Source organism: Hesperophylax consimilis, chromosome 16 (genome assembly GCF_061612785.1).
Source record: "Hesperophylax consimilis isolate HC1 chromosome 16, BYU_Hcon_1.0, whole genome shotgun sequence".
In the NCBI taxonomy this organism is placed as follows: Eukaryota; Metazoa; Arthropoda; class Insecta; order Trichoptera; family Limnephilidae; genus Hesperophylax; species Hesperophylax consimilis.
Genome location: NC_142851.1, coordinates 30807335 through 30819916, shown reverse-complemented (window position 1 = coordinate 30819916; position 12582 = coordinate 30807335). Strand labels below are relative to the sequence as shown.

At 32.9% G+C, this 12582-nt stretch overlaps 2 protein-coding genes across 2 annotated transcripts; both read right to left on the bottom strand.

Moving 5' to 3' along the window:
• Positions 1–1170: 1170 nt before the first annotated feature.
• Positions 1171–3755, bottom strand: LOC149417038 (protein G12-like). Its single transcript, XM_089640741.1, has 2 exons — positions 3415–3755; positions 1171–1636 (listed from the first exon to the last, which is right to left on the bottom strand). Exons 1-2 carry the CDS (start codon positions 3655–3657, stop codon positions 1223–1225), a joined length of 657 nt encoding a protein of 218 aa, XP_089496867.1. The 5' UTR covers positions 3658–3755; the 3' UTR covers positions 1171–1222.
• Positions 3756–4329: 574 nt separating this feature from the next.
• LOC149417037 (protein G12-like) lies at positions 4330–5609 on the bottom strand. Its single transcript, XM_089640740.1, has 2 exons — positions 5335–5609; positions 4330–4801 (listed from the first exon to the last, which is right to left on the bottom strand). The coding sequence occupies exons 1-2, from the start codon at positions 5566–5568 to the stop codon at positions 4379–4381; spliced, it is 657 nt and encodes a 218-aa protein (XP_089496866.1). The 5' UTR covers positions 5569–5609; the 3' UTR covers positions 4330–4378.
• Positions 5610–12582: the final 6973 nt, after the last annotated feature.

The following is a 12582-nucleotide window of genomic DNA, read 5'->3' as shown; positions in this document are numbered from 1 at the left end:
TGACTCTGTGCAAAAACGGGCGGTCCGTTTGATAGATTCCCCAATCTTAACAAATGGACTGCAATCTTTAGAACACAGGCGTCAGGTAGGTATGCTGTCCTTGTTCTATCGGTATTACAATGGAAGATGCTCTGAGGAACTAGCGTCATTGATCCCTTCGGCACCGGTGCGGTTTTTATATTAACTCCACACAGGAGTGTGGAGTTAATATAAAAAAAAACTAAAAACGCCCCTTACTAATAAACGTGTTTTTAATTTTATACCAAAATTAATGTATGGAAATTGATTGTTTGTTAGTTGTGAAAAAATTATAACATGTTTATTAGAATTACTTACAAATAGTCAATAAGCGCTAACTAACGCTTCACCCTTCGACCGCAATTCTGAATTAAAATGGCTTTAGTTATGTTTAGGAATTAGATCGGAAAATCAAGACGCCCATCTCTATCTCTTCTCTTATTTTCTTCTATCTTACAACATTCTCCAAATCGAGTTTCCACTGTCTCCTTTGTTCTGAGCAGTGCGCCATGTGTGTAGTATTCACGTAAGAAAAAAATGGTTCCGTGACGACTCAACAGAATAACAATTAAGTAAAAAATTATATTAAATCATTAAGGCGATGAAAAAACTAACCTATTAACCTAACTAACGTAATCTATTTAACTTAACTTTTGTTTCATCGCTTTTCATCACTTTATATCACTTTTTATCGCTTACCTAGGGTTAATGTAGAATTAAAAGCAGTAACTTTGTCATCACCGGTTAGTGTCTGAGTTGACATCGCGTCTGGGTTTTACTCAGGCATCATGAGTTCAATTCCTCAGCATACTAAGTCCTCCATCTCAATACAAGCAACATTTTTCGCTTACTCTAGTGGTAGTAGGAGATTTTAAAATTATTGTCAGGTTATTCGTAACTCGTAACGTAGGAAAGTTTCGTTCGTTTTAAAAAATATAGAATTATTTATTTATATTTTTAGTCATGTACAGACCAATAGTAAATATGTTATTTTTTACAAACGTGCTATATTATTTATTTCATTTAATACATAACATTATAGTGTCACAAAAGTTTTGATTTGAAAACATTTATAAAATACATTCGTTTTGAAAGTGGCTAAATAATGATAGTATTTTATACATAAACTATTTATTACTAACTGTGGTTTAGTCTGTCTCTGCAGATAGAGAAACTTTAGTTTAAAAGTGTAAAATTTTAGTGATTACAAAAAACATTTGTAGAAAGGTAATTCTCTAAAACCAAATAATTCAAAATAAAACACGATGCTATCATTTATATCCATTCCATGATCCAAAAGAGTATTCATGGAATCCATATACACCTTATTTGCATACAAATTTTGCATTATTTCATACAATTCTTCGGTTTCGAGCCTTTGGGCGAAAAACTGAAAAGCGGGGCTGTCTGCCATCTTTTGGTTGTGGAGAGAAGTTATTTCGGCCTTAGGAAGAATTCCTCTAATTTCGTCCCGACATTGATTGACTATGTTCCTAGCTCTGCTAGAGATGGCTGGAAGTTCCTTGGGTCTGTCCAAAGGTGGTAGGCCAATATTTTCGTTAACTGAGTCCAAGTAATCGTACACATCGAAGCCAGAGCCTTCTAAATACTTCAGAAGCTGGAATCATAAAAAGATTAAAAAAAACATTACTACCTATCTACATTTATTTATTACAGAATCGAAAGTTTGCTTGAAATGACAGATGCTCAATTGGGGATGCTATGAAGATTCGACATTCCTGATTGAGGTTTTGAACTTAAAAATGATTAAGAACCACAGACATATGAATATATAGACTAGAAATTAAAGGTGAGGGGTAAAATCAACTGTTGAAGAACGAAGGGGGTAAAGCTGACTGTGATTCGTGAATAAATCAATCTGACAGTATATAGGCATCTCGCATTATAATATCACCATTTAGTTCTTAAAAGTAAAATCTGCTCTTGAATGAATAGATATTTTTACATGGGAGCGCAAATTACTCGCCACGTTATGAACAAATTTGCGAAGTCTAAATTCGGCAAAAAAAAATTTCTTCTATTTTCAGAGTCGAATATTTTGTTTACGTATTTAGTTAAGACACTTTTATAAGTGTTCATAATTTACTTCCCAGTAACAACGATGCGCACACTTGAGAATCGCTACATTCGACCAATGTTGGCTCGATGTGATAGTATATGTTTCTACAACTGATTCATATTATACGACGTGAATAAGCTTAAAATGATGCTTACATATGGAATGTAATACGACAATTGGGTTTATTCTCTTTTTCAGATCTATTTTTACAAGTTTTCATATCACAAGCCACTATTTTGCCGTGTTATTTCATAAAATGCCTTGACCATAGCTCGACGCTAGTTCGAACAAGAATGATGACGTCACATTCTCAAGATTCACGGGAAGCCATACGCGAGCCCAGCCGGCTCCAATGGAACCGGTATGGGGAGTGGGGAATAATACGCTTTTAATCACTTAGGACAGGTCTACTAATATTCATATGTCTATGTTAAGAACATTAAAATTTACTTCAAAATATGGTTTATGTGAACATAAAAAATCTGTTATGTATTTATAATCATTTTTAATTTTATTATAATCAAATCAGCCAAGCACTGATTGATTGATTGATTGATTGATGCTGTAAGCAAAATCGTTTACTACTCTTATCAAAGTTTGCGTTCTATGACGTCACAAATGACACATAATTGTTATGTCAAAATATTCAGACAAAGGCCAAGGTTTCTTTTAAGGCTTTATTTTAAGTTTTACTTTTATTTAAAAATATATACGTTGAACTGATCCCATACACAGGTTATTTTAACAGTAAATAAAAAATGTTCTTAAAAACTCTTCTACCAGGGTATCCAGCACGGTCGATCGGTAAATTTTATCGATATTTTCGGTAACTTGTCATCGTTCCCGAACATTACCACAAATCAACAACGAAAAAACAACAGTTCAAAACGTCTAAGGACGGGTTGTTTGGCAGAATTTGAACAATTCATCAAATTTCAAAATTGATTTTCAAGTTATGGGACGGTTCTATTCAAGTTCTGTTATTATTTCAGTTTTGTGAAACAACTGGCCAAAACTAGTAAATCATATTTTAAATTTGATGAATTGTTCAAATTCTGTCAAGAATCCGTCCTTAGTGTTCTTAATTTATTCGACGTAAACTATTTTTTGTACGTTTGCGATCTGCAGTCATGTGTGAGAACAGTGATAAGTTATCGAGAGAATCGATAAAATCTTTATCGATCGAGCGTGCTAGATACCCCGGTTTACTAAAAAAATAAATTATTCCATTTATTTTTTTGTTTGACATATTCACAATTTCTCGAGAATCGATAATTTTTTTTGGATTTTCATAATAACAAAATAATCAGTATTACCTCTATAAATTCTGGAATATTTTCAATATCCAGGATTATCTGCTTGAATCCTTCGTCATAGAGGGCGTACAGAACAACGGCCACAAACTCATCGATCTGCAAATATTTAAGGGATATCTCATCAGCTTCTTCTAGGGGAATCAACGCAATAAACTCGTCAAAATCTCTGCCGAGCTCATTTTGACCAAAACACGTAGTACTAAAACTTATTACAGAGACTGTAAACAATATGAATAACTTCATTTTGATCGATCTGAGTTCACAAATCACACGCAAACTGACTCCAGCCGTTTTTGATAATGAAACATTTTTCAGCACGAATCTATTTTGTGATTTTGATTATTTTCAGATAAAGTACGTCAATTAATTCTATTTATAGAGATATTAACACGTCTACAATTTTGATAAACACAAATGCTTCGATTTGCTTTGTTCAATTGTTTGGCTAGCGCTACAACATTCACAGTGCATTGTAAATATTCTAATTAAACAATTTTATTTTCCACAAACCTGTATAAAAAATCTATATTCTTAACGATATTCTTTCTACTTCCAGCAATTTGATTTTCTTTTGATAAGAGCATATTACTTTGTCAATTTCTGTATTCAATTCCAATTACTCAATTCTACATTAACAAAATTCCTAGGTTGAAGTACATTTTTTACTCAAGGAAAAATTCCGATAGTTTTTCTTGAGGTGGAACAATACTTACATTTTTAAGAATAAAAAAATATTTACAAATGAAAAAAGTTCTGCTGTGTCTGAGTGGGATATTGTACGCAGTGGAGTTGCTACAAGATTTACACTGTAGAATATAGAAGGTAATATTATTATGAAAATAATAGAAGGATTATTATTTATTTTAAAATATATGTAATAATAATAAAAAAATATAATAATAAGTTACTAACTCTTGACAGCTGTTTTTATTTAAATTTAGATGTACTTATTTTTATTAAATAATTACTTTCGTTTAAGATATTCCAAAGCTTTGATATCTCTGAACCCGAACAATTCCAAATAGAAAGCGAAGTTATCCACCCACTCCAAACCATTATCCAAACAAGTCTGATAATTGCTCTGATAGGTTTCTGACGCATACAAATTCTTCATGATGACTCCCAGCTCTTCAGATTCCAAACGATCTGCAAAGTACTTGAAGACAGGACTCTCTATAAGCTTCATCTGGTGCAGCGCAGTTATTTCGTCTTGGGGGAGTACGCCCCTGACCTCATCTCTGCATTTGACTACCATATCCACGTCTCCTCGGATAGCGAGGTTTTTATTTCCATCGGGCCTTATGAATGGAGGAAGACCGACAGATGCATTCAAATCATCCAAATAAGCGTATGCTGCAAGACCAGAAGCCTCTAAATACTTAATCATCTGAAACAAAAACAAAAAACGGTTTAAAAAATTTATATTGGTCTACGCTCCAACCAGCTACCTTGCTAAGAGCATTATAAAATTGTTCCTGATCGCTTTTTATTTCAATTGAGTCTTATATATAAATTGGCTCAACTGTTTATTGTTCACCATAAAAATTGAATTTATTCCACAAATGACGATAGATTTCACTGCCGTCAACGCGACGTAACATTTTTTTCTACCTTGTAGATAAATACGTTCTCCGCCTCACTAGACAATATATCTGTTCTAATGGGTTGTAAACTATGACAGTGCCTACAATATAATTTTAATAATTCTGACAAGAGTTTTATTACATATTTATCTATTGACTAGCGCGAATACATTTGCGAGCCGACACACGAGCCATGCCTAGAATTATGGGACAGGAACGTGTAAACAGAAACACTCGACTTAAATATATTTTGGACAAGGGTGTGTTATGGTGAGACTTAAACCCGCTAGAAAAATATAGTAATGCTTAAACGTTAATGATTGAAGAAAAATATTACCTCTAAGAATTCTGGGAGTTGCTCCATATTGTAAACCACCTGTTTAAAGACATCATCGTATAGCACAAAAATTACAACACGAACAAAGTCATCATTCTGTAAGTACCTCTCCGTTATAGCATTTACTTCATCAAACGGTATAAGCTCCACAAAGTCAATCAAGTCTTTGTTTAGCTCATTCTCCTGACAATTTGCGCCAAGTATGATTGCAAATACCACCAGAAGTAACTTCATGTTGACCAGATACTTTCTAAAAACTTAAACAGTATGGACAATAATTCAATATGTCTTATAATTGTGAACTAATATTTTCGATAATGTGTCTATTTTTATGTCTTTTATCAGAATCAAGATTAGGTTATCAATTAATTAGTCTGGTAAAACAATCAACACTATGTAGATAGTAGGTACCAATTGTGTGAACATTGTTAGTCATACATGCGTCAGTGCATAAAAAAACTTCGTTTGGGATTAGTTGAATGCTATAATTTTGTTTCAATATTAGTGTATGGAGTTAAAGCGTGGACGCTCTCTCTGGGTATATTCGCTTTTCAACTTTTATACCCACTGCATTTTAAATATAGTTCGAAAAACTACGCTGGATCTACACTGTAGTTTGTTTTATTTTATTTTATTGTTCTTTAAAGTATTATCCCGTTATAAAGTACAACTTAGCAGTTTGTCAACTGGATGCACATGTTCAATTACAATGTAAATATGTATACATAATATTATTAATAATTATAAATACACATATCGAACATTTGTATCGAATATTTATTCGGTTAATATTCGGGCCGGAAAAACCATATCCCGGTCTCTAACTTGCCCTCAGCTATCCGGTATAGTCCGTTCACCGGATGAAAGCTGGTCGGTCCCGAAAAACTGAAAACTATGACCAAAAATGACCTAAAAATACCACTTCTTCCACCTGAGGATTCAGATAGAAAGCCTGCGTAATAAAACTAGGAGGGGCAAATGCTTCCGTTACCATAATCACGGACACTCGGCAAATTGCTGCCATGGTCTTGAGCTTTGCGTGAAATGCGCAGGGCTGCACAGGTCGTCTGTTTATAAAAAATCGAGATACGTGCCTGCTAAGTGTGCTCTCTACGAGGGTCTACACACTGCCAATTATAAAGGTTGCCCTTCAAGGGCCTTAACGAAAAATCAACAACAAGATCCGTCCCTCCGGTTACCATCAATCTAACCGGCAGTGTGACTACCGTCACGATCATCATCATCATCACTTTTGGCTCTACAACCCCTGGTGGGTCTTGGCCTCCTCAAGAGTCTTCCTCCACTCATCTCGGTCCCGCGCCAGCTCTCTCCAGTTTCCAAGCTCCAAGGCAGACAAATCTTTGAGGACGTTGTCGCTCCATCTTAACCTTGACTACAGTCACGATAACCGTCGTAATTATCATCACACTCTCAGCCCCAACAGCCAATCTATCAGATAAGGCCAACAACAACAGCAATTAACAGCGAACAGCCCTTCCAAAGCCCACCCTATATAACAGTCACCTGGCCTGCACCACATTTCTTCACACATCGTTCGACCCACCCGCGCCAGGATCAACGGCCTCCCATAACCCTGTTAAAAAGACAATAATTTCGACAATTTGGACAGTCGATTCCCCTCAAGCGCCCCAGGGTGCCTCTTAGAGTCCTCCCTTCGCCAAGAGCTGATGAACAACAAACCCTAACCAAACGAGCCACTGAATTGAAGTTCCTCATAAAATTGGCCACCAAAGAGCTCGGCTCCATCCATACAAACAAATCAAAAGGAGGAGGTGTAATGGTGTGCATATCTAAAAACATTTCATCTAAAAAATTGCCAGTTAAACACAAAAGCGTTGAACAGATGTTTGTAATGCTAAATATTTCATCCACAAAAATCATTATCGCTTGTACTTATATTCCACCAATGTCAGATCTGCAAATATACAAGAACCACATCGAGGATGTAGAAACACTAAGATATAAATATCCTAAAGCCAAATTTATAATTGTAGGCGACTACAATCTTCCGAAAATTGACTGGTCTTTCGATAAGAACAATGAAGTGATTATTAACGAAACAGAAGTGCAGTGTGTCAAATCTAAGGAAATGCTTGATATGTCTTTTTTCCTAGGACTAAAACAGTTAAATAAAGTGCATAATTCTTATAACCGAATGCTTGACCTAGTATTTTCTAGTGACTTAAGTACAGTGGTAGAACAATCGGATGAATTGTTGTTACCTTTAGACCAACACCATCCCGCGTTAGATATTATTATCACAAATGAGTCTAGAAAATTGCAGAAATTAAAAACTTCATCGTACAATTTTAAAAAAGCTGACTACCCAAATATAATTGATTATCTTGACCATATAGACTGGTCATTTCTAGAAGATGAAAACAATATTGTGAATCAAGTCCAACAATTTTATTCAATCCTAAACACTTCAAAAGAACGTCATGTTCCAAAAGTTAATTTTATTGCATCCCTTTACCCTACATGGTTTTCAAAAGAATTAAAAGAATTGATTTATACTAAAAAACAAACTCACCGAATATATAAGCAATCTAGAAACGTCGATGATTATATAATGTTTACTAACATAAGAAAGCAGTGCAAAGAATTGTCTAAAAAATGTTATAATGATTATATTAGTTTAATAGAAATGGAGGTTCATGATAATGTTAAAAAATTGTGTAACTTTTCTAATGCTCAGCGTAAAAATGATGGTAGTTTACCAAATATTATGTATCTGAATAACAATTGTGCGGATAATACCGAAGGCATTGTCAATCTTTTTGCAGATTTATTCAAAAGTGTTTATGATGATAATATTACCGATAATGAAATCCCAAATGATATATCACTTGAAGAATCACTTAACCTAAACCATTGTTTTATTGAAATAAACGCTATAGAAAAGGCTATAAAAGCATTAGATACTAATAAATCCGCTGGACCGGATGGTTTCCCTCCAATATATTTAAAATCTTGTGTTCGCAGTTTGACTTATCCATTATTTTTACTATTTAATAAGTCTTTGTCGTCAGGGTGTTTTCCAAAACAGTGGAAAAAAAGCTATCTTACGCCTATTCATAAAAAGGGAGATAAAAGCGATGTATCGAACTACAGACCAATATGTATATTGTCCGCTATTCCCAAACTATTTGAATCGTTAGTCCTAGATGTAATATGTAAACAAATTAATAATATTATTGTACCCAACCAGCATGGCTTTATCACAGGTAAATCCACCCTAAGTAACTTGATCATATACGAAAATTACATAACTGATTCTCTTGCCTTGAAGCATCAAGTGGATTCAATATATACTGATTTTTCCAAAGCATTTGACAAAGTTAGGCGACATATCCTTGTACAAAAATTAATTATGTTGGGTATCAAGGGTAATCTGTTAAGTTGGATTGAAAGTTATCTTAGTAAAAGAGAGCTATGTGTCAAAATAAAATCTGTGGAATCTTACATTTTCGAAGCCACAAGTGGGGTCCCTCAGGGGTCTCACCTGGGACCAATTCTTTTTTTGTTATTTATTAATGATATTGTTAGCATATTTAAAGATGTAGAAGTTCTTCTTTTCGCAGATGATTTGAAAATATATAAAACAATACGCAGTTTAGACGATTGTTATACTTTGCAACTTAATTTAAATAAACTATATCGTTGGTGCATCATCAACTCTCTGTTTCTTAATATTAAAAAATGTCAGGTCATTCGTTTTTGTAAAATACGAAATCATACAATTTATGAATATTCGCTTAATAATGTAAAATTGACAGCTGTCACTCAAATCAGGGACTTGGGTGTTATATTTGATGAACAGTTAACATTCAATCCGCATATAAATGAAATCACAAATAAAGCCCTAAAAATGCTTGGGTTTATATGTAGAACCGCATGTGACTTCAAGTCACTAGAATGTTTGAACACACTGTACACATCTTTAGTAAGAAGTCAAGTAGAGTATAATTCGCCTATTTGGTCCCCGTTTTATAAAGTACATTCCAACAATATTGAAAGGGTACAACACAAATTTTTAAGATTTATTAACTTTAAACTAAATATTCCAATCCAAAATATAAATTATATCCAACTCATGCATCAACTAAATTTGATTACGCTATCAGATAGGCGAATTATCTCCGACCTTGTTCTACTAAATAAAATTATTAATTATAGAATCGACAGCCCTGAAATTCTTGCCACAATAAAATTATTTGTACCTTCCAAAAATACGAGACAAAATTCCACCTTTTTCTGTAACAATTTCAAATCTAATTATCATGCGCACATATCGTTAAATCGAATACAAAATTTTGGTAATAAATTTGGTAATGTTGTTGATATATTTAGAGATTCCGTAGCAGTGCTCAAACGAAATCTACATAAACACTTTGCTGATATGTATGACTTCTCCACTCCATAGTAAAAAACCCATTTTTTAGCTTCTGTTTTTTCACTCTTTTCTTTTATGACTTCTTTTATGACTTTTTAACTTTAATATATATGTTTTAACTTTACAAATTAATATTGTAATTTAAATATCAATTCGAATATGATTTTAAGTCCCTATAAATGCTGATTAATTTCAATCCATTTATTTTTCTAAGTAAGTAAAAAAAGAAGAAAAAAAAACTGTTCTCCATAATGGTATTCTGTATTATTTGTAAAACATTTATGTACTACAGATATAATAACTATTTTATTTATATATATGTACGTAAACTTTTCAATGTCACATAGTTAATGTAATAACACTAATAACAATGTATGTAAAAGCCCAATGGGCGTTTAAATAAATAAAATAAAATACATTCATAAACAAACACTATGGCTAGACAACGTGTCAACAACTCAAATTTACAAACAGCGTACTGGAACGCCAACTACTAGACGTATTTCTTATAAATGAAACGTTGCTAAAACCATCGCCCAATCTAAGGATACCAAATTATGTTATTTACCGTGACCATAGAACCGCCAACAAAGGAGAAGCAACATTGACCATTACCTAGCCCATTTATTTTCTAACGGTAATATTGAATCAATACTACCGGCCTAATTAAATTCATTTCAGTATACTGTCCTCCCAAATGCAAATTGATTTCTTCAGAACTAGACTCCCTTCATTCACTAAATTGATGCAGCGATAAAAGGCGCAGATGAAGAAGTATAAAAGATATAATTACATGTCGAAAGTTGTACAGTGGAGTTTGATAAGTGTGTTATTGTAATATAATAACGTAGTTAAAGCAAGTTTGTTAACATAATTATATTTATAAACATGGACAGTTTGTTGTAAAGCACGTTTGTAATTAACAAACCTTTATTACGTCCGATTGGGTGTTTTGCAAAACGTAGAAAAATGTATATGAAGATAAAAATGTTCACTTGGAAAAACTTATAGATCTTTTACAAATGTAAAAATAAACTGAATTTTAGTTTGGACACTGAGTGGTGGCGTAAGAATAAGTAAGCGTATAATTTTTTAGTGCAAGTAAGAGTATACGTATAAGTGTAAGTAAGCATATAAGTATAAGTAAGCGTATAAGTATAAATGTAAGTAAGCAAAAGAGTACAAATGTATGTCACCGTATAAGTAGCTATTCTGGGTAAAATACTTTATGGTAAATGAAACTCTATTTTTATTAAAAATGTATGTACATATCATTTTGCAAAAAAGTTGTTTGACGGTTTAATAGTTCAGTAAAGATTATTTTTTCAAATATGAAACTATTATTAATTAAGCAGGTAGGAATTTACTAAGTACCTACTTACAAATCTTACAATTTCAGAGGAAATTTTGAGATTGATTTATTATATAAGAGAAAATAATCGAAAAATATATGCCTTTTTGGACGCAAGATCTTGTTCAGTTTAGTTTCCACAGTATTTACTAGCAAATATTGTGGGGATAATAAAATTAGTAAGAAAAGATGCATTTATTATAAAATAGCTTTAACAGTCACAGGTTTCTGCGAAAAATGCAGTGACGTGATTTGTGATAGCATATATTTAGATACAGAGTTGACATGTTGACAGAACGATGTTTTGAAATGAAGTGCAAAGGTGTCAATTAAATGTAGATGGTTGTTAGTCATCGTAGACTACAATCACAACAGAAGTCAGATATCGCATTAATGGAGTTTAATATTACGTAATGGGTGCAGGTACACTTAATTATAGTGGGTACACAACATCCTTCCCCCAGATACAAAACCAAAAGATAATTTTTATGAGTGCAAGTCAAGACTGTTTGAAAACGGTCGTTGAAAAAATTCTATAAATAGCACCAAAAACGACATAAAAAACCCACCTAATTAAGTCGATACAAGACTAATAACGAGGGTTTGCTGGAGGCTCCCATATTAACTTTTTCTAACGAATTCGAAACATAGTAACTTACCATTAAAATATTTTACGTAAAACGGTGTAAATAAGTTATAAAACTAAAAGATTAGATGTAATATTTTTGGAAAAAAAATGATTGGATAAAGATATGAGAGAACACCAGAAGAAGAAGAGAAAGTTTGACAAAGTTTAACCGTGAAGTTTGACGTGTCATTGTTACTAGTAATAAAGTAACAGAATTTGTGAGAAATTAGGTATCTACACACATTATATAATATGTACCTACCTAATAGGTAGGTAGTACCTACAACCCCCCATGTGAAATATAAAACCCTGGTTCAGTAAACAACTAATTCAAAATTCCTTCTTAGATAAATATATCTTATTTTTATTTTTAAGACACTGTCTAGATTGCATTTAGTTCGAGTTGAATCTTGGGATCAAACATAAAAATGTGCGGTGAGAAAATGTAGACAAATTTGGAAGTTCGTATTCGAAGTATGATACAGTTAAATATTATTGAAGGAGATAGGGTCCCATTATCTAAGTTGGTAGAGCGGTGCCCCTGCAAGACAAGGGTCCTGGGTTTTTCTGATTTTTCTGTTTCAAATTTTCTTTTAGGAATCGCTTATATTATCTTCAATAATTAAATACTGCAATTTGAGGTTTTACTCATTAAGTTATTCCAAAAATACAAAAATAAAATTACGTTATTTGTTATTAAATAGATAATCAAGAGCGATTTCAAAATAAATATCAAAAACCTTTACAAGCCCTGTGTTAGATTAAATAGTAGGTAATTAATTCCTCATCTTACCTTTAAATAGGCAGATATTCCAACTTCCAAGTCATTCTCTCAAACTCAAATCGGTCAGA

Excerpts from the sequence above, each read along its gene's own strand:
- LOC149417038 (XM_089640741.1), bottom strand. The coding sequence starts at position 3,657 with ATGAAGTTATTCATATTGTTTACAGTCTCTGTAATAAGTTTTAGTACT. Across the intron at positions 1,637-3,414 it reads ATATTCCAGAATTTATAGAG|CTTCTGAAGTATTTAGAAGG; the intron begins GTAATACTGATT and ends TTATGATTCCAG.
- LOC149417037 (XM_089640740.1), bottom strand. The coding sequence starts at position 5,568 with ATGAAGTTACTTCTGGTGGTATTTGCAATCATACTTGGCGCAAATTGT. Across the intron at positions 4,802-5,334 it reads AACTCCCAGAATTCTTAGAG|ATGATTAAGTATTTAGAGGC; the intron begins GTAATATTTTTC and ends TTTTTGTTTCAG.